The following is a 22,061-nucleotide window of genomic DNA, read 5'->3' on the forward strand; positions in this document are numbered from 1 at the left end:
TTGTCTTTTTTTTTTTTTTTTTTTTTTTTTTTTTTTCCGGGTTGGACGTTTTGTTATTAGAATAAACCAGCCCCGGATGTGATCTATGCGTCCTTTTAGCCCCGGCCTGGCCCTCCTCTTCCCTCTTACCCCTCCTCCTCCTCCTCCTCCTCCTGTCACATATGAGGAACTAACGACACGCTTTTTTTTTTTTTTTTTTTTATTGTACTTTGACTGTTTTGACTACATCTTTAGAATCTTGTGACCCTATTCTCCATCTTATTTTCTTTCCAGATAAATACTTACGTAAATAAATGTCACTTTTTTTTTTTTTAACTTGAGGCAACATGCAATGTGTTATCTCTCTGCTGTTAGTCTAGTGAAGTCAAACTCACACACAGTAACCATAGAGAAACATAAACCTGTCTTCAGCAGTGGTGTTTCTTTGTAGGTGAACCACAGGCGTACACAATGTCACACCAACATGATCTATTGATGATGATGATGATAATAATAATAATAATAATAATTAATAATAATGGTTTCCTGCCACAATAAAATTCACGTATGTCACTTATGTCAGTTAATATAGAAGTTCCAGTTCACCACATCAAACTCCACAAAAGATCTAAATGATTACAACCGGGACCTTGGTGGTGTAACTACAAGAAGGTCAGTGTGCCTCCAACGTGAAATGTTGAATAAAGGTGGATCGGATGTCTCCGGCCGTCTTTGAAGATGCTTCATCCAATTCAGGGTTGCAGGTTACGAGAGCAAAGTCCAACTGACCACAGGTGATAACAGGATGCAACCTGGAGAGGTCAACAGACTATTACAGCAAGGCAAACACAGAGACACCTAAAGGCAAATTAGTTTAGCCAATTAGCCTCAAACACAGGTCTTTTGAATTATGGGAGGACACCAGGATACCTAGAGAAAAGCTACACATACACAGGGAGAACAAACTCCACACAGAAAGGATCACAACATTTTTGTGGTTATAACTTTGGAGATGTTATCATTTACTAATGACTGATCCCACATAGCTCCATGCCAAATCATATTCCTCTGTCTCTACATCGTTTAAGCTCTGTCTTCTTTACAGCAGGTAATTGTAGATCATTGGGTTCAGTTTTAACTGTGGCGGGATTGTGGGATGGTTTAACAAGCACCGATTCAAAAGCCAAAGACACTAAGAGGCCATAGGAGTTTGAAGTAAATGGCAGCCTTTGTTTTTGGAAGATCGATTACCTTATGATAGAAATAGTAAAAAGAGATTTAAACAAAAATGGACAATAGTAATTACGTTTGCCATCACGAGACAGTGGAAAGGGTTTTCACATGGCTCACATTCTGCTTTTGTCTCCTCAACTGTAATTCAACTGTATAAATTACTGCACGTGAAAGCAGAAGTGTTGGACAAGTCAACAAAAATTGAGACTTTAGCATCATTATGTTACTTGCTTAAAAGTTTGTAGAGTTACTTCAGTGGCTTCTGCAAAAGGAAGTAACTAATCCCATTTGAAAAGTATCTTACTTGCCCAAGTATGTTTGTCTTCATATTGTGTGATATTTAGCTGCGTCGTTGTTGTGTTGCTGTGACACATGAGCTGAGCTGTTCGTGGTACGTCAGTCAGTCTGGTGACTGTTTCACTCATTAGGTTCAACAAAAGTTTACAATTAGTAAAAAGAAGATGTCACCAGTTAAAAAAAAAAAAAAAAAATGTATTCATGGTGTCATCAGATCATCAAAAAGCAAACAACAAAACATTTGAGATAAACAATGAACATGGAGAAAACAGCAGGTAGCCTCAATGTAAGTGGGGCAACTGTGCTGTATTCAGGCTCAATCCGGCGCTCCTCCTCGAGTAAATCAGAGTTTAGTGCAACAGTAATAATGAAGACCAAAGCTTTGACTTATGCTAATGATAAAGTTAGAAGTGAACAAGCCACACAAGATGTATCGAGCAACTTGGCGCGGGTCCCGCATGACCAACGCAACAAACCCACTGAAGTGTAATTCACTGTAACCACATTACTATTCTTCATAATAGCTCTGAGAGTTTAGAGCGAGAAGTGACTTGACCCGCTTTCATCTTTCCGCGACTCGCGTCATGATTCTAAGTCTGAAGTTTCGCCATAAGCGCTGCTTGCAAAACAAGGACTCAGTCCCCCCCCCCCCCCCCCCCCCCCCACCTCCAGCTTTAACGAATATGTATATTTACAGGGTTGAGTCTGCACTCTATTTTCTTTCCTTTAGTAAAATATGTGTCCTCCAGTTAAGAGGAAGTGGTTGCACATCATGTGATGTTTGGGGATGGAGAGACTTACCTCACTGATTTAATATCCTGTGGCGACTGCAGCGAACTGGAGTCGCTTTGAAGGAGGTCATGAAGGTTACTCAAACTTTCTGATTTTTTTTTTGGAGCCATATCTAAATGTCAGCGTGCATCAACCTCTGCATGCTTTTACATCGGTAACGTTCATTTCCGCAGAATAGGTCAGTTACCACAGTTTGAACTTAGCCACACTTTAAAACACAGATAAGTTCTTGACAGTATTTTTTTTTTAAATTTTTTTATTAAAGTCAGTCTGCATGCACAAAACGAGACAAATAAAGCACTACGCACTTTATTGCAGTCATTTCTATAAATAATCTTTCTGAGTTTTGGATTGTCTTTGCAATTGCAACAGACGTGTGATGTGGTTCGACGGTGTGAAGGAAGCTGTGCACTTAAGCTACTGAGGCACCCAGATACCTAACGAAACCACACCAGGGCCCCCCTGGCTACACCGGAGGAGGCGTTCTTCACTTTGTAAACAGTTATTCACAGTAAATACTCTCAGGTTCTCATCCTGCGTTTCATCGTCTGGAGACTAGAAATAGAACAGAATACAACAAAGGTCACTATTCAAGTTTTCAGTGATGTCATAAAACACTAAAAGACAAATGAAGCTGCTGAAGTGCAGTTTATGTTTGTGGGAACAGCCATGTTTGTTGAACTCACCACCATTGGAAAAAACATTATTATTATATGTTTGACAAAAAAACAAACAAACACAAATCCCATAAAACTCACTGGGATTCAAACCCTTCTCAACATGGATGGATTACACAGCAAATGTCATAAAGATAAAAGGGATAAAGAGGAGGGAATGAATGGATGGAGGAACAGAAGGGGGGTGGAGGAGTCTAGAAGTGACTAACGGCCATACGCAGCAGCAGGGCTGTGACCAGCAGGGCTGGGCTGGAGGCCACGGCCCCTGCACTGTTTCCGTGGTGGTTCCCGTGGCTGTGACTCCTGTGAGGCCCGTTGCAGTCATCGCCGAAGCAGCACTCCATCTTGGCTCCGGAGCCGCCGCCGCTGCCGTGAGCCTTGTCGCAGAAGGCCTTGTAAGAGCACGACTTCATGACGGTGCCTGAAAGAGGACGACACGATAACGAACAGCTGAGATGACAGAACCACGCTCAAGAGGTGGACGACGTGTTCAGACGTGGCAAGATCTTCGGCTGTTCTGTCGGCGGCTTCATTTCAGATCTACTCAGGAGAGAAGGAGACACGTCGAGGAGATCTGGCGATTCAAGACGAGTGACAAATGTTGAGTCATTGTGAAGCGGGAGTCTGGCGGCGGTGAGGCGGAGAGCGTAGAGCTTATCAGGAACAATATATCATGTATCTGTTGGTCAAAAAGGCGAACGGTGTTCATGCTCAGGGTGCAGCGATCCTCCCCCGTAGCTTTGGGGGAAGTCATGGTCACTATCAGTGAGACAGCATTAGTGAATGAAACCAAAGAAAACATTTCAGGAATGTGACTAATGTGAGCGTGATCTTGTAGGCAGATACGAGATCTACCCCCAGTTCTCCGACACAATCAAGGAGGGTTTGTTGTCGAGGCGGGTCAAATGTGGGTCATTTTTGGGTTCCATCGTAAACTTTGAGAGCAGCAAAACAAATGTTGTGTCAAACAGACAGAAAGGGGCCGTGTCAAAACACGGCGATAAAACTAAAAGAACACATCCCGTGAGACTATATAGAGAGAGATACAGAAATTTCAGCCTCAGACATACTGCACCAAACATGAACAGAGATGAACAACTCCAGAGGTACCCCGAATTAAAAGAAGGGGGAAAAAATCTGATTTTTGTACAATGTATATAATCTGCTTTAACTGTGCAATGTTAATATTGACATTAAGTGCCTTTATTGATATTTAGTTTGGTTTTCTGTCATCACTTCATTTTGTTCAAGAGAATAGAGTTGACGTTTGACAAGGTTGTCGGTGAAAATATCTCTGGTTTGATCCTCAGAGGAGGCCCTTCTATATGGAGTTTGCATATTCTCCATGTTTGCACTTGGGTTTTGTTTATGGTTTCAACTCACAATCCAAATATAGTAATTTGAGGCTAATTGATTCTCTAAATGGACTGTGAACGTAGTTGTGTGTCTCTGAGTTTGGCCTGTGATGGACTGGCTCCCTGCCTTCACCCATGGTCACCATTGATGTAAAACACAGTACAGAAGACGGATGATTGTTATCATCAAAGGTGTCCCGTCTGTCACAAATCTGTTCTGCAACATGACACCAACTGTAAACATCCCGTCGTGAGTCAAACGGATGATGATCACATATTGCATCATGAATCCAGGGTGAGTATTGTGCTGACCTCTAGTGAGACACTTAGGTCACTGTATTTAAACCCAACCTGTGTGTGTGTGTGTGTGTGTGTGTGTGTGTGTGTGTGTGTGTGTGTGTGTGTGTGTGTGTGTGTGTGTGTGTGTGTGTGTGTGTGTGCGTGTTTAATACTCACTGGGCCCTGTGATGGTGGAGCATGCGTCAGCATACTGAGGACAGGAAGTGGAGCCCTGACGGTTGCAGTCGTCCTCATTGGACGCGACACACGTGTGACACTTGAGCGCGTGGCCTTCACAGACAGAGCAAGACAGAGCGTCTGGACTGAGACTAAGCATGCAGGTTCACTGGCTTGTGCGAGCACAGGGACAGACAGCACTTGTTTGTTTACACACACACACGCACACACCCACACACGCACACACGCACACACACACACAGCATCAGCTTCAGGGGATTTTTCAGAACTTTCTTTGGTAAATTTGATTGTATTAGTTTACAAATCTTTCCTCCACACAAGCCGAGTGTCCAACACTTGCATTGTTGGACGTGATCAAAAGATTTGCAGCAGATCTAATCCTTTTATCACCTCTGTGTTGAATCTGTCAGCTCCCGATCAGCTAAATGTTATCCTGTTGCTAAAAACACTCCAAAATCCAGTGCGAAAGAGACTTACTGTGGCAGGCCAGGGAGACGAGCAGCAGGAGAGAAAGAGCAGTCTTCATGGCCGTGTCTTTGAGAGTACAGAGAAGGAGTGGATGAGCTGAGGTGAGTTTCTGATGGAGGGGACACCAGCAGCTGAGGTGGAGGTGGCAGAGGAGGAGGAGGAGGAGGAGGAGGAGGAGGAGGAGGAGGAGGAGGAGGAGGAGGAGGAGGAGGAGGTTTAACCATGGGAAGGTGTCTGAGGGCATTAAAGTCTTATCCATGTAATCTCCATCTATGCTGCACAGCCAGCACCCTGAAATAATGGACTTAACTGAGCGAGCTTTAACAGGGAGACACAATTATAGAGACTTCAGTCTGATCGCTCAACGAATTTGAGGGAATTTGTTCGATTTGTATCATTTAGACTGAGCAACACAGCTATAATACCAACTGAGAGTGTCTGAAGGATGAATGTTGAACGAAATGTGTGTGTAAAAAGAAAGAACTCTAAATCATAGGCAGGAGTGACGCTCAAACTGAAGCCAGGACACACAAACTGACAGCCTTATATGCAGCCATGCCCACGTGGAGCATTCCTGAAACAACCAGGACATGTCAGTCGACGAAGGTAAATGTCAACGAATGCAAAGGCATAATAGAAGAAATTATATTCATGTTTATTCAAACGAATGTACACATTCACGCCGCTTCAATACAAGTGTGAGATTTTCTAATTCACAAACTTATACAAATGGTTTAGGGACTGGGGATAAAGTTACAAAACAATATTCTAAAAACAAATAAGAAAACAGTCCATTAATAAATGGTAACATGGCACAAAAATAAACTGTGGCACATCAGTGGGTTTGTGCTGAAAGCAGATTTACTTTGTGGTCAAATACATTGTAAACAAAACATCAACAATAGTGATTCCCTCCACAGAACGGAGCACAGAAAGGCGTATAGCCTCAAAACAATTGGTTCTGTTTCAGATTATCTAACACATTTGACATATTCTTAAATATTGAGGCAAACTGTAGCTTTGTCAACCTCTGGATAAGTTTTTTTTTATGAGACACTTGGCTTGTGTTGTTAAATAAAACTAAATCATTTGAATTAATAGGTAGCTTTTTAAATTTCATAAATCTGAATATTAACATTGGATGAAGTACATTCACTCATTCCTTATTGGACTTGGTTGTCCTCAGTGATTAAGTGATGGACGTCTGAATCTAGAAGAACAGTTTGCTGGTTCAGTACAGGAATGAAGCTTTGAGGAAAAACATGCCAATAAAAATGAATGACAAGTGCACTGCTGCAAATACAGGCATGGCGCCTCAAAAAAACCTTTTCAGAAAACAAGAATATTTTTAAGTTTCATTTATGATAAATGTGGAAAAACAAAAAATTAAACAAACATATACTTGCAATTTAGAAACATTTCCTAACTGTATATGTGAATGCCACTGTGTTTTTCCGACTCTTTAACTAGGATTTAAAACACAAGTTGGTTTAGGAGGGTTTGCTTTGTTTTGACAAATGACAAAGTTGTTGTCTTTGAGATTTTGTCGCTCGGACAAACCAGTGACACACAATGTGGACAATCACAGAAAAGTCTTTGATTGTCACTTTATTCTGCATCTCTATAATTGATAAACATTTTGCAGCTCCTCAAACTGTCTTCAATCAAATCTGTCGTGCTGCCAAACAGATTCCATAAATAATTGGTTTATATGTCACTCTCTGACAAACAAAGGCCTTTTTAGGACCATAACTTCCTTGAATAATCCGGACTCCTTCCCTCCACCAGCTCTTGTGTCGTTCGGCCTCACCCTGCCAGAACAATACCCCTGAGCTTTACTCTTTCAGAATAAAATCTGTTCACTTTATAGAAAAATACATTAATGGATTGCTGTATTATTGTTATAAAGTAATCAACGTCTAAAGGCCATCGCAATAGAAGCCCAACTGTCACTCCACAACAAACCATTAAACCTGACGTCATCCTGGAGGAGGAGTCGTTGGGAATTTAGCGGTTAAGCCGCTGGGAATCTAAGATGAGTCGCAAGCAGGTTGTTGTTCACCGACAAACAGTGGAGGGCTCCAGACGGCTTCAGTACAGGCACGATATGAGAGTAAAACAAGGTGAACGCGTCTAAGTTACAAACACAGAACCTCCTTGGTTCTGGTCACATGTAGTGCAATTGGAGTTTACAGGGAGTTATTTCAGACATCTGTACAGGAGCAGGAGTTGAGATGCAGGGGAGGAGAGCTGCTTCTGTTCTGGGGACATGCACACGGCGTGTAGTGACGAGAAACCCTCAGTCTATTTTTCCCATCTTGGCAATCAGCTCATCACAGATCTTTGTGAGTTCCTCCATCTCTTGATTCTGTGAAAATACCACAAAGCCAAATAAGTAAAGACCCGTTTTTCTTTTTCACCTCACAGTACATTTTGTTCAATTATGACTTTCTTGTGCAGTTGAGTGAGGATGAGTTTGCAGTGGGATCTTGATACCTTCTGCTGCAGGGCTTGTTCCAGAGACTCGTTCTTCATCTGCTCCTTCCTCAGGCTGGCTGTCAGCGCCACGCTCTCTGAGCTCGCCTTGGAACGCACCTGAGCGATCTCCTCGTTGGCCCTGAGAGACGTGCCAAACGAGGAGAGTTAGGAAAGCTCTTGAAACACATGACCCTACCTGTTCATTGTCTAGTTTGTTTTAGCAGCTTCGATCGAAACATACTTATCCAATTTCTCCTCAGCGTGGACTTTCAGTGTCTGGTATCTCTGCTCCTCCTGCTTGACTCTGGCCAGATACTCCTGAGCACATTTCTTCAACACTTCTTCATTCTGCACAAGGAAGCACATGAGACGAAACCCTATTTATTTCTCTCTCAACATTATGAACTCTTTTCACCAGCACAGTAACATCATAATCTATTCTCCATCTAAATCTTTTGTAGTTGTGGAAGAACCCAACACGTTTCATTGAAACTGTTATTGTACTTGTTGACGGAGCGGCCAGCATCTGTGGGCAACGTATATCGAGCGACCTTCAGTGTAAACCCCTCTACATGTTCTTACGACCACTGCTCCTAATCGCAGGACAACTTCCACCCCGACTCTGACCTTAATCCTACTGACGCTCACCACTTTGTGCTGCTATCAGCGAATCATTGCAGCACTTGAAATTGACACGTCGCGCGAGTAATTATCTGCACTTGAACTTGCCCTAATGTTTTACTTACTTTCTTAAAGCCCTCGAGTGTGCTCTTCATATTTTCATAACGTCGGAACACGTCCGATAGAGAACGCTCCACGGAGTTCAGGTCGGCCAGCGCGGCTTCCTTCTCCATGGTCACAGCATGCAAGGCCTTCTGGGAGCTCACGTTGTTGTGCTGCTCATCCTCTGATTAAAAAAGAAGATAATATGGATGATCATTTCACTTATTGCCCATACTGGGACGAGTGAACAGAACCAGATTGACCCTAAACTGATGTTGGAATCAGCACAATAAGAAACAACACAAAATAACATTCAATGAATTCAGCCGCCTCTAAAATGTATAATTAGAAGATAACTCTCAAAAGAGGTCCGATATCATCAGTAAGTCATGGGTAACGGTTTATATGAGATTTAAAGTTTGGGCTTAAAATTATTCACTTTCAATAATGTGATCAGTCAGTTGTTGAAAGTTCCATTCAATTGAATACAGATTTATATAAATAGCATAAATTACAACATAACCGTCTCACAGCATCTTTCCAAAGATCAAGTGTGCAGTTATTCTCCTATGAGAGGCTCCGGATAGCTTCACTCAGTGGCAAGCCAAATTAGAGGAAATGCTTTTTTTTTTTTTTTTAATCAATTATTGCAGGAAAAATCTTTTAAGAAAGACATTTAAGCGCTAAATTAAAAGAATTAAAAACGTTAACACTTAACCCCTTTGTTAAAAACACAATTCTAGTATGGTATGAGGTTCATAAACATAAAGGTGAGATATCTGTATTATCCCTATTTACACCAATCTGGGGCAATAGAGATTTTAAACCTGGCCAAAAAGATATGGGCTTCAAAATTTGGGCAAACAAAGGTCTTAGTATAATTGCAGATTTATTTGACAACAACACTCTTTTGTCGTTTGTCGACTTGAAACAAAAATATGGCATTCAACAAAACCATTTCTTCAAATACCTGCAGATAAGAAGCTATATATTTAAGCTACAGAAGTCTTTATCTCTACCTACACTCAGCCCTATAGAAGAAATAGCAACAAATCAACATCCTGGGAAGGGATTGACTTCAAGCTTCTATGCATCAATCATGGAAGGTTCAAAGGTTTCCTCAGATAGGAAAAGATTGGCATGGTGTGAGGATCTAAATTCAGTAATCTCCACCGAGGACTGGCAAAAGATTTGCTTAAAATCTCAAATACAAACAATAAATTCTCATTTTAAACTACTTCAGTACAAGTGGATAATGAGAATATATGTAACACCAACTCAACTAAATAAATTCAACCCCAATAACCCTGACACGTGCTACAAGTGTGGTAGAGTGGGCACACTATACCATTCTAGCCTATGGGACTGGCCAGTGATTCAGGCCTTTTGGAGTGAGGTGATGGATATGATTTTGCAGGTTACAGGTATAAAACTAATATTAGACCCCAAACTTTGTATTCTTGGTATTTTTCCGATAAACCTTAACCTTAACAAGGCAAATAAATCTATGATTATTTTTTGCTTGTTACAAGCCAAATACACTATAGCAAAGTCATGGAAATCCACTACTAAACCAAGTACCAGTGTCTGGCTTGCAGGACTATCAGACTCCCTGGCACTTGAAAAACTCACCTTCACGTTAAAGGGTAAATATCTAATCTTTGACAGTATGTGGAGATCTTTTATGGTGTTCTTGGAGGGGAGGAAAGCATTGGAGGCCTGTTCCCCCTGTATGTAAGCCATCAACAAATGTAATTACCATGTATTTATTATACGTCTGTTTGTTTTTTGTTTTTTTTGTTTTCCGCTCCTTTTATTTATATTTGAAATGCTTTTTGTCAAGTGAGATGATGGATTTTTTATATTTTGGAATTTGTAAATAACACATGCTGCTGCCCTGTGATGTTTGTACCATTTAAGATGAGCCTTATTGTGACAGTTTTGTTTTGCACCTGTGTTTTTTTTTGTTGTATTGTGAATAATTATTTTGAAAAAATTAATAAACACACTTGTTTAAAAAAAAAGAAAGACATTTAAATGTAATACAGTAAGTTCAAAAACAAAGTCTGACATCCCTGGATGTCTCTTTAGCGTCTCCAACCTTTCACTCTGAAGGTCATTTGTACTCACCGATCATCTGAGCGATTGTCTTCTCATATTCTGTGACAATCTTTCTGTAATGACAGGATTTCAAAACTTAAAGTTTAGCTGATCTGAGCTCAGAAATATCACTGTTGTCGTCTTGTCTTCATGAAAGCGGTGTGAAAACATGGCGTCACATTTTCTAACCTCATTTCTTCCACCTCTTGTCTGCATTGCTCATACTTTTTCTTCCAGTCGTTTGCTTCGGCCTCTTTCGTGATGATCTGAAAGGAGGGAGTTTGTCATCAGTCGTCTCTACAATCTTTACGGATGACATATTAGCTACTGAAATGATTGAGTACCTCTTCTCTAATGAGGGTTAGAACAGCCTGTTTCTCTGCTTCACTGATGCAGATGGAGTCCAGGACCTGACTTCCTGTTTTCTGCATCTCACTTCCCCCTGAGTTGTTCTTCAGTTTGCACGTGTCTTCGTACTGTCGAGAGCAGTAGGAAATCACTCATGTCCTGCTTCATATTTTCTGGTACAAGCAGCAGCAATAAGAAGAACATTAACAATTTCACAACCAGTTTATGGGATTCTGGGACAACTCGTCCGCAAAACTGCAACCCTGGTTTACGGCATGCATTTGTCTCATTCCTGGTTTATTCATGACTACTGTGTCATATATTTATTTTTTTATATGCCTATGTATGTAACTAAGTTTAAGTTGAATTACTGTTTCGTATTGGCATTATTTTCTGTTCAGTACTAAACAAATCTATACTATAAAAAAAAGCATTCCCTTTCACCCAATGATATTCCTCTGCTCTCGTAGCCATCATGTCTTTGGATCATCCTTCTTCCACATTTCAGTTGTTCCTCCGTCTCTCGCCGCTTTCATTTTGTCCTTCCCTGGATTATGACTGTCATAATATAATCTCCTGAATGATAAATCTAAATCCATCTGTCATCCGAGTCTACGAACACAGTGACGGACACTAAGTAGTTCCCGCACAGAACGATCACACTGAAACTTTATACAGGGGTGTGCACATGATAATGTACAGCAACAAGCTTTCGTGGCACAAGGTTAGTTTTTTTTTAAATTCCCTGTGTGAAAATAGTACATTGATGGCTGGAGCAGATGAAGGTTAAAACAACGCTAATATCTTTCCACAATCTGTAAACTAGAACATGTCTGGGCATCTGAACAGTTTGCTTTGTGCCAGGTCAGGGTGACATTGCCTTTCCCTGGTTTAAGAGTGATTAAGCTCCACCTAGTGGCCACTGAGCAGGTATTCGTCCAACAGACGCCGCAATTGCAAATGCTGTAAAAACGCAGCCTGTCCATGAGGAATAAACACAGTGTGTCTGATGTCATTGTGCATATTAAATGTGACAAAGCCTCACCACAGAGCAGCAGTCTGACTCCTCGGGCTGAGACATCACATGGCTGTCTTGGACTGTAAGTGAACAACAAAGTCATCGTGAGAGCACCTCGAGGTTACATGTTGTAATGCAGTCAGCTTGTAAAAATAATAGGCTATAGTATAAAAGATCAAATGTCCCAAAGCGTTAAACTTCATCAAACCTGTCACTACTTGGCTGTAACTTGGATAAATATTGCAAATATGTTCTCAAGTAAGTTTATGAATTACTACCTCTGTACAAGCAATACTTTGGCAGAGCTTTAGAAATTATTGAATTGTGACTGGAAAATGTCTATTGTTGATAAGTGAGCTGCTCATACATCATAAATATAAACATCAGCCCAGACTTGATCACCTCGGGGACATTGACAGAGATTCAACCGTTCAAGACTGTGTTTTGAGTCACTTGCAAATTAGACATTGTATTCCTAAAATTAACATTTAGCCTCAATCCCCACGGCAACTTAAAGAATTTGTACATATCCACTTCCAAACTAGTTGCATCATTAATCCTGCCAAAATGTATAATATATATATAATTTAAAGATATGCAGTGGAAGACAAATCAATGAGTACATATAAACAGCACCTTTTCAGTGTAGTATTATGAGCTAATGGTGTATTAATTCAGTTAAAATAGACAAGACAAGAATATATTAGTAAGACCAGACAATAGCTGGTGAGCCTGCATCCACAACTGCAGACAAACGACAAAGACAAAGAACACTGTCTTCACTTATGTACTTTACTTCAGAACATTAGAAATCACTGCAGTTTTATGGAGCTGGCTAACTTCTTCTGCTAATTTAATAAAATCTGACATTTCCCACTTCTCTTGTGACAAAAGGGAGGCATTATTAGTAAATGTCATCATCATCTAGTTGCGCAATTTCTGATTTGCCAAGTTCAGCTATTTTTGCTTCTCAGTGTTTTCTTAAACTTCCCATTTGCAAACACTTATATTTTGACAGCATTCAGGGATATTTTCTCCCTTCTGAAAGTTGCAGGTCCTGCTCACGAATGTTAAACTGAAGATGACTGAAGGAATCCTGTGAACGTGATCACATCATTTAACTGTTTTGCTTTGAACAGGTTTACATCAGGAATGCAGCTTTAGTCAGAGACACAACAGCTCAAATTACAGCTTCCATGTTTCAAAGCAGCACCGAGCTGTATGCAGGGTTAATAAATAACAGTCTGTGTGTAGCAGTGAGACAAAAATGACCTTATCACGGTCACAGTATTGATCGACTATGGCTGACTGTTTGCCCAGAGGGGAATCTGAAGCATGCTGACGAAACTTTTAACAGTAATCTGACCTATGTACAGTAAAGTGCTTCACTGAGAAATGACTGAGCGACTCAATACTGGAAGAGCGTGCATCATGGCTGTTAGGATGTGAATTACATATTATGACAAGAAATCATTCATCAACATTACATTTGCCCGTATACTCACATTTTTGCTCCTTCTCTGGCTTTACACTGACACTGCTTGCCAACTTTTCCTCGTCTGTGGCGTGTCCTCCATGATGCTCATCCTTCAACAGCGACAAACGTCGTCGTCACAAATAGAATGGCCGGAGGAAGTTTTAAAGAGCTCAACGTCAAAAGATGCTGTACCATTTGTCAGAGTGCTAACCTGCAAGTCCTTCTGCATTGGCTGGATCTGCTTTGCTTTACACGGGTTCCTGAGAACGAAGATTAACGACAACATCAGTGCAAAAACAAACCAGAATGTCGCTCAGTTAAAATGTGAACAGATGCAATGATGGAAAGAGAGCGGAGGAAAGATAGAAAGCCTTACTTAGCCTTGCTCTGTGTGCTAAACTAGCATGCTTTGCGATAAAAGTGCTAAATCACGCAGGGGGGGAAAAAAGCAGATTAATGAAGGAGGTGTTTGACGAATTAAAACAAGTGCATGAACATTTCCACAGAGTATTAGCGGGGATTACAAGATTTCCACCAACACTCGCTCTTGCCAACTTTTCAAATATATTCCTCACTTTCCCCCAACTTTTGCTGTGTGACTGAAAGGGATTTCACACTGGATGAATGGCTTTCTAGCACGCACACACCAACGTCTGCACATTTGGTTTATGCAGTACTTACAACAGAACACACAGGAAATGGACTTGCTCAGCAGTCCTGATGCCACACAGAGGGAAGGCAAACAGAATGAAAGGTTTCGACAGATTTAGGAAGGAACAACACAGGTGAGGGTGTAACAGGCTAAACACAAGTGGAGTGCAGGGTTATGACGGCTTAAAAAATGTTCATATTTAGAAAAACTCAAACAAAGCGTGCGTTTAAATATTGAATTAGTATATTTAAACTAGATGTGTATACATAAATCTGTCTGAACCATCAGGGAAGCAAGAAAAGCGTATTAAGGAACAAGTCTTTCTTATTGGTAGCAGTCCTCTGGCTGTTTTTTGTTTTGTTTTTGTTTTCATGAAGATTTCCTAATAATAGAGATAGGAAAAATCTTCTAATATGTTTTGTCTCGTGCTAAGTATTGATTTCATTGCTGGAATTATTTTTGCCCCGTTTTAAAAATATGTCAAGTTAAACAGGATTATCTCAATTTTATAACGGTAATGTTATAGTCAAATTGCAAAAGCAATGCATTAAAAAGATTGCACCACAAGGGGGCGGTGTTTATCAGTTCATTACTAATCACTTACCTATCACTGCTATACAATCAACTAATCATACCAAATAACAATACAATAAAGACAACTTAGCATCAAATCTGTTCTATCATTACTATTTGTATGAATAATCAACAGATAAAAATAAAATCTTATTGAAAACGGAAGAAAAAATATGCATAAACTCTGAAACTCCTTCAAAAGAAACAATGAAAATGACAATAACGTTGATGAGAAGTGAATGGATGATCATGAGAAAAAGAACAGGTCAAAAGCCTTCTGAAGATATAAAACAAGGCCACCTCAGTCGGATGAGATGAAAACCCTTTGATGGCTTCAGGTTCATTGTGTACAATAGTGAGCATTCACTACTCTTCCCGGCAGCCATTAAAACAGTGAAGCGTTTGTTCAGCCTGAAGGTCTGTGAATCATGTTTGTTCATTTTCAGGCTGTGTAACTGGAACGGAGGTGATCGTGTCTGATGACTGGAGAGGACTGGCATTTGGGTCCGAGTGTTGATACTCACGTGATAATTGCGTTGCTGCTGTCAGAGGTCAGTGTTGTGTTTGACGGCGCAGTGTCAGAGGTCATGTTCCCATTGAGCAAATCAGGATCCACACCTCTGTCCCGGCTGAAGGTCACGCTTGAGACCGGGCTGGAATCAGATGTCACTGGAGCGTGGTCATCCACCTCGGACGGATCAGGCTTGTTCAGTGGAGAGACGATCGACAGCGACGGCGGCCGGACAGCTGGAGGCTGGGGCAGTGGGCGGGATGGGGAGAGGCCCTCTCCGGGAACAGATTTGGTGCTCAGGGTCAGATTAAGGTTCTGATCCACACTGAAGCCGGCATTGGTGGGTGAGGAGATGGTGAGGTTGTTGAGGGAGTCCACTTCTTGCGATGAGGCCGTGCCAACATCTTGGTTTGAGTTTCCGTCCAAAAACTCGTTTGTGCCGTCGGAAAGAACTGTGGAAAATAGTACAAGGGGAGGTAGGTTTATAGCATTTTAAGTGCAGACCATCACAAATGCTTGACAATTAAAACTCCCAAGAAGCTATAAAAGCGGTCACAAAACTGTTGCAGTGAATTCCAAAAGGTAATGAAATCAAGATGTGTGAGAGCGACTGAACGAGTGTTACTCTGGGCCGTTTACGCATAAATGTCTAACGAATGTTTTGTATGAGAAAGGGTACTGTATGAGAAAATAAGCAACAACAACAAAAAAAAGCCTTGAATTCCAGTGTGTTTGTGGTTTACAGTTTTTTTTTCAGCAGGAAATACTAACCCTAATACTGACCCTAACAAACCAAACACTTGGCAAATAGAATAAATGACAGTGAGAGGCCAATGGTGACACTGATCACAGGTTTTAATGAACTCTTATTAAAGAATAGATGTCGAAAGGATAACCTTTCCTAAGGGATGGATGTTGAATTCATCAAAATTGCAGTAAAATATATACTTGGCTTTTTCAAAGTGGTGATTTCAAGGTTTAGGGAGCAAGCTTATAACCGGACGTCTGCTGGTCTGATTCCCACTGCTGATTAGTCACAATTGTGGGTCCCCGAGCAGGGACTTTAATCCCTAATTGCTCAGATGACAATAGAAAAGGCATCTGGCAAAAAAAAAAAAAAAATCACATGAACCACTGTGGCGACCCCAAAAGAGAGCACTGGAAAAACCATAAAATATTTTTGTTTATTTCCCATTAAGGGGTCCAATATATTTACCAGCTGTGGCTGTCGACTACTTGGTTGTTGTGGGTGTTATACACATGCTCCGTGAAGGTTCAGCAGCAAAAGCAGCTCTCGTCTCATCTACTATAATTTTTTTCTCATATGCATACCACATAGATGCGGGAGAGTGAAATGACAGTGCTGAAACTACATCACCGGTTCAAACGAGCACAAGATGCATCCTTGAAAACAGTATGTGAACAAAGAGAGGTGCCCAGTACATAACCTTGTGGTACACCACCAGACAAATGTTCAAGGTGTCTTCACAGTTCTAAGGTTTGGTGAACTTCAAAAATAATCTTAACATTCGTCAGTCCATTTGTAGCCTCGTGACCCCTCCTATCCAAAGCCCACTTCACGCCTGAAAAAGGAAACTGAGTTCATTTCAAAGTATCAATGCAGTACCGTCGAAAAACGTATTAGTAGTATAAACAAGAACTACTGGCCCTTTGTTGCAGATCATCTTCATCATCTCTGTAATACCATAGTATTCCCACATGTTTTCCATTACATTCACACTTGTGTACAGCTTTACTGCACAATAAACATCACAACAGGTGTTCACCAGGCCTTCTGTTTTTGTCTTATGTTCCAATTTTAGAAGTGCCAGGATCCCCTTTTCATCAAAGCAAACCAGTGTATAAAATTAACTATTTGTCCAATATACCCAAGAGATGAGGATGGATACCCTAATCTCTCGGAAGCAGACAGTTTAACCTGAATACCTATTCCAACATTAGTGTAAACAATACCACATTGCCTTCTTGGGTCGACCTTAAGACTTTGTTTGTCATATAGTAATTGTAGGCTAACATGACCAACGATGAAACATCTCCTCCTTCTATTGGAGGAGCTTAAAATGGCTGCTGGTTTCCTCTCAGAACATTTCCCTTCCCGACACAGTCTCATTAACAAAGAGTACGAAGACCACAGCAGCACACTGGGCTCTGTTGACTGAAACTACTGTTGAAACACAGGAATCTTTGTCAGGGAACAAAATAGCCCCCAAGAACACACTAAAAATAGCTGCACACAACAACAATGTGAAAGAAACTTTTGCTGTATTTCTGTATTATTTTCACAGATTATACGTGAATGAAGTCCTTATAATATCAGTTTGATGTGTGACAGCTTGTCAAATTTTTACACATGGACAAATCCCACCTTATTATATACATATATTAAAAAAAACAAACAGTTAAATCATGGAATATGTCACATTGCTTTTCCACAAAACGTATAAGTAGTTATATCCACAACACAAACGCCCTTTGGAGAAAAGAAACAGATGTAGAGGAACCACACCCAGTCATGGAGAGTACACGCCACCACGTGGCTTAGCAACAAAAACAACATCATTACAGTTTCACAACTCGGTGAAAAAAAGAGGAAAGGACACTGAGGGGGAAGTAGACGAGGGACTAATGTACAAGTAGACACATGGCTGTCTAGAGTTTCATCCTTGCCATAGTTCAACGGTATATATACTGTAGTTCGTCTTTGGCACGTGAACAAGCAGCTATTGCCCTGAACCATTTCAGTCTTCTAATTATAGGGAGCCTGAGTATCAGTTTCTCCTTACAGTCAATCTTTTGTTTATGAAACTAACCCAGATTTTGTAGTTTCCACATTTACTGCTTTAGCACAAGAATCGGACAAATGTCTGAAAGTGTGATTTCAACAACAAACACATGAATCTGCATGGTGTTATTGTGAACAGCCTTCACTGTAAATAAAACATATCTCATTCCCAATAGCGTGACGAAACCGAGCAAACTGATCTCATCCAAATAACCATGCTGTAAAAGTATCAATGACAGAGAAGAAAAACAGTCAATTACATTTGTTTTTGTACCAAAGTAGAACCCTGGATAATAAGTCACTGTAGAAACTGGTGTTACTTGAATTTGTGCGGGTGAACAACTGCAGGATTAGTAAGAGTGGTCGGGGAGTGTTTGTCTTATTATGGCAGCAGTGATTACACTAATGCTTCATAAATAAAGCATAAATACTATTTTGACATGCCCGATTTATTATGTAATATAGCATGCGTTCATATATCTAAAGGGCCTATATTACAGATGTTTTTTTTTTTAAGTAGATAAGTTCTCTTAAGTTCCACTTGCATATGAAAGGATGGTAGTTAATTCTTGTGTTTTTGAAGATGTTTGCTTGTAATCCCTCTTTATTGGAAAAACAAACGATCTCCATGAGCAATTTGAATATTTATGTGAAATGATGATGATACCAGTGGGTGTTCAAAAAACTGACAGTCATTTTGGTGAAAGTGTTAAATGGATGCTTCTTTCTTTGCAAATATCTGTGAGTTCAGTCCTGATCTGAATCAATTATAATATTTAGTAAACAAGCTAAATCATTAAAGTATTTAGCCAGGCACAATCTCAGAACCATTAACATCATTTTGAAAAATGGGGTTTAGTTTCGGCGCACTCTCAATGTATCAAGAATAGACGGCAGAGTCTAGAAATCTTTGGCTCCTTGATGGTGCTTGTTATTCTGACACACCTCAAAAAAAAAAAAAGTTTGTTGATTTAGTAAATCTTCATTAGGGAGGATAACAAGTCAAATAAAAACATAAAGATTTAGGAAGAAGAGAGTCGATGGATTCTGAGACTGTATTACTGCCACTCATACATGATTTGTCAACCCTGCTATCCAATACCAACGTTTATCTTGTTGCTTACAAAAATACGATGCAAATGTGTAATAGCAGAGATAAACTGATTGTATATGAAGAGATTTGTTGTTGTTTTTTGGGGTTGGGGGGTTGCCTTTCGTTTGTAAAAAATTTACATAGTCTAAGCTGTAAAACAACCAAAACAAGTGTTTTAGCAAAAAATATTAACAAAAAAAAAAAAACATATTGCACTTCTCTATAACTGTACTTGAAGTCACATCATAACTTTTGATTAAATCGAGCCTAGTACTCAGAGAAAATGATACAGTGTGACACCGCTCCTCAGCATTATAATGTTACACACCTGTATTTGACTCATTTTGCTTAAATCTGAGTTTATGTGCAAGTTGTTCTCCTGTTCAATATTACATCATCATGGCATCGCACGACAGATTTAACTCTTCGTAAAAACTGGGAGGTACTGCGTCAGTTGTGCCATGAATGTTCAGAAACATGGCACCAGTAGACTTAAATGTTACGTCCATTGTCTGAAAGTCAAGGCGTACTGTAATCATAACGATGATGATGATAATTATGATAGTAATAATAATAATTGTATTTTCTAAACTCACTTAAGTGCTTTTACACCAATAACGTACGAATTAAAAAGAACAAAATTAATGAACGAGCAGCTGAACTGAGTTTCCTCACCGGTGTGGTTTGAGTTGTCCAGTTGGCCGAGCAGCTTCACAACACCAGGAGACTCGGCCTCCGGAGTTTCAAAGTTTCCCTCGGAGTCAGAACTGTGGGAGGGAGAAAATAAAGTCAATTATTCATGTTTATCACTGGAATCAAAGGAAAATATCAATACAGCTACCGAGGTGGACTCTAAAAGGCACATGTTTTCAAAAATAGGTAATACTTTTCATATTTATATTTATATTTATATTTATATTTATATTTATATTTATATTTATATTTATATTTATATTTATATTTATATTTATATTTATATTTATATTTATATTTATATCTATTTAAAGAACAGAAGGCACGGGCCATTTTATTATACATTATACAATGACAATAAAACAGTTATTAAACTAATGCTGAGGTTTTGCTTTTTGTGTTGCGATATGGTAGTTGGAATTAAAAAGCAGCAAATGAATCCCTGACTGGCAAAGCACACACAATCTGGGTGTGATTTGCACTGATTTCAAACAACAGCCCGGTCGTTGAAAACAAAGACGCACAAGAAAATGTTTCCAATAGTACCTTTTACTGTCTATAGTGCTTTTATTCAACCGATCTTGGTCAAGGGGGGGTTGGCTCGCAATGGTGACTCTAATAAACAAGCGGCGACTTTCCAACAAGAATTTTCTTGAAGCGATGGGTGAAAACAATACATCTCTTGAGTACAAAGCATGCTAAAAACAAACACGGCAGTTTTATTTTAAAGGAAGTCAGGGGAAGGGAGCAGAGGGGAAGTGTCGCTCTACAAGGCCACCTGCATCCTTTGCTTTGCTCCTCAGTGAGAACACACACACACACACACACACACACACACACACACACACACACGCACGCACACACGCATCTGCGTGCATGCGTGCGTGTGTGTGTGTGCGTGTATGTGTGTGTGCTTCTTCCGAACCACCCAGACATACATCAAAATGTCGGCTAATGAAAAACGGCACGGAGAGAAGAGCTCACACACGACCACACTTTGATAACCAGTTCACACTGACACATTCACACACTCCAGGGCCTCTGCACAGCACCACCACACAGAGCTAATCCTTATATACATAGCCCCCACCCACCCACCCCCCCCATCCCATGAACACAGTGAATCACCGCCCAGTGATGGGCCCCAGTGGCTGCGATCTTGGCTGGTTACTTAGAAACTGGAAATGAACAGGGAGGGAAATCAAAAAGGAGTTGGAAACTGTGGCTTCCCCTCCCCCCCACTTTTCTCCCAACTGTTTTTTGCAACTGCCAAAAAAAAAAAGCCTTCGCACACAAATAAAACAGGCCTTGACAGTCCTCTGCATCTTCAAACAAGCTAAGATTATAAATATGGAGCAGCGACTTATAAAAGCGGGAGTCTGAGTGCCAGTATTCTGACAATGAATCAGTTTTTAGTCAATGACAGCATCACAAAGGCATCAGTTTATCGGCGTGAGTGTGTGATGCTCGCGGGTGAGGGTTTCTAACTACCACCTGTCAGACGAGGAATCGTCACTAGCTCCGCACACTCTCATACACTCATTTTCAATCTGCTGGATGGAAAAAAGTCTTTCAAAGTCGGATTCTGTCTTTTGTTCAGTACACCGTGTAAAGTCTTCGCGTGCTAATATAGAGTCCCCTTACTTGTCCTCCCTGTCATCCCTCGCTTCAGGCTCCCCATCGTCTCCTGCACCTCCGGTCACTGCCGACCACGTCCATTTGGCCCACTGGACGGGAGACAACCAGGACATCCCTGCGACGCGTCAAGTCGTAAAACCCTCAGGCCACCTCGAAGGTTCAACAACAAACTTCTTTTTCCCTCTGGATCAGCAAAGATTTCCAAATGCTGTCAGTGAGAGTGGCTGATCTTCCCGTTTCAGTCTCTCGACAGTAAAAAAAAAAAAGCAGGAGGCTGTCAAATAAGAAGCAGTTGCTCGGTCTTTTTTGATTCTCTTCTGGTTTTCAGTGCGCTGTGTCACTTCCTCCTCTTTGCTCAGCCTCTCAGCTCTCTCTCATCCTGCTCTGGCGAGTTGTTGACGCTCGTCGAGAGAAACGTGTCTCGTGCTGCTGCAGCTGCCCCCGTAGCCGCTTCGCTCTTCACAGCTCTGACTCACACAGTGGCAGATTACTGGAGCATCAATAGTCACTCCCCCCTCGGCTCCCCTCCTCCGTCTATGTGGACGATCAGCTGGTTTTGCAGACATCGGCTGCCTCCACATGTTTGCCAACAAGCTCGCGTGCCTCCAGGAGTTTGCTTCTCCCCCCCTCTCTCTCCGATGCTTTGAGGGTCTGACAATCGGGAGGCAAGAGAAGG

General features: G+C 40.8%; 2 protein-coding genes across 3 annotated transcripts; both read right to left on the reverse strand.

Moving 5' to 3' along the window:
• Nucleotides 1-3,172: 3,172 nt before the first annotated feature.
• On the reverse strand, nt 3,173-4,949 carry LOC308132834 (uncharacterized protein; the record flags this gene model as incomplete). The annotated part of the gene is made up of 2 exons (XM_080500018.1): nt 3,173-3,399; nt 4,790-4,949. 2 exons carry the CDS (start codon nt 4,947-4,949, stop codon nt 3,173-3,175), a joined length of 387 nt encoding a protein of 128 aa, XP_080356144.1.
• Nucleotides 4,950-5,920: 971 nt separating this feature from the next.
• On the reverse strand, nt 5,921-21,837 carry LOC308132393 (transforming acidic coiled-coil-containing protein 1-like). Of its 2 annotated transcripts, XM_080499477.1 has the most exons (14): nt 21,392-21,837; nt 19,730-19,821; nt 15,172-15,610; nt 14,104-14,139; nt 13,634-13,682; nt 13,451-13,532; nt 11,973-12,025; nt 10,924-11,055; nt 10,769-10,845; nt 10,610-10,653; nt 8,503-8,663; nt 7,998-8,104; nt 7,775-7,895; nt 5,921-7,646 (listed from the first exon to the last, which is right to left on the reverse strand). In XM_080499477.1, exons 1-14 carry the CDS (start codon nt 21,496-21,498, stop codon nt 7,578-7,580), a joined length of 1,569 nt encoding a protein of 522 aa, XP_080355603.1. In that variant the 5' UTR covers nt 21,499-21,837; the 3' UTR covers nt 5,921-7,577. The 2 variants fall into 2 exon arrangements, with proteins under 2 accessions (XP_080355603.1, XP_080355604.1); XM_080499478.1 differs by lacking the exon at nt 14,104-14,139.
• Nucleotides 21,838-22,061: the final 224 nt, after the last annotated feature.

Source organism: Blennius ocellaris (genome assembly GCF_963422515.1).
Source record: "Blennius ocellaris genome assembly, chromosome: 7".
NCBI lineage: Eukaryota > Metazoa > Chordata > Actinopteri > Blenniiformes > Blenniidae > Blennius > Blennius ocellaris.

Coding starts and splice junctions, on each gene's coding strand:
- LOC308132393 (XM_080499477.1), bottom strand. CDS start 21,498: ATGTCCTGGTTGTCTCCCGTCCAGTGGGCCAAATGGACGTGGTCGGCA. Junction 14,140..15,171: donor AGCAGCAACGCAATTATCAC/GTGAGTATCAAC, acceptor GTGTGGCATCAG/GACTGCTGAGCAAGTCCATT. Junction 13,683..14,103: donor CATTTCCTGTGTGTTCTGTT/GTAAGTACTGCA, acceptor CTTCGTTCTCAG/GAACCCGTGTAAAGCAAAGC.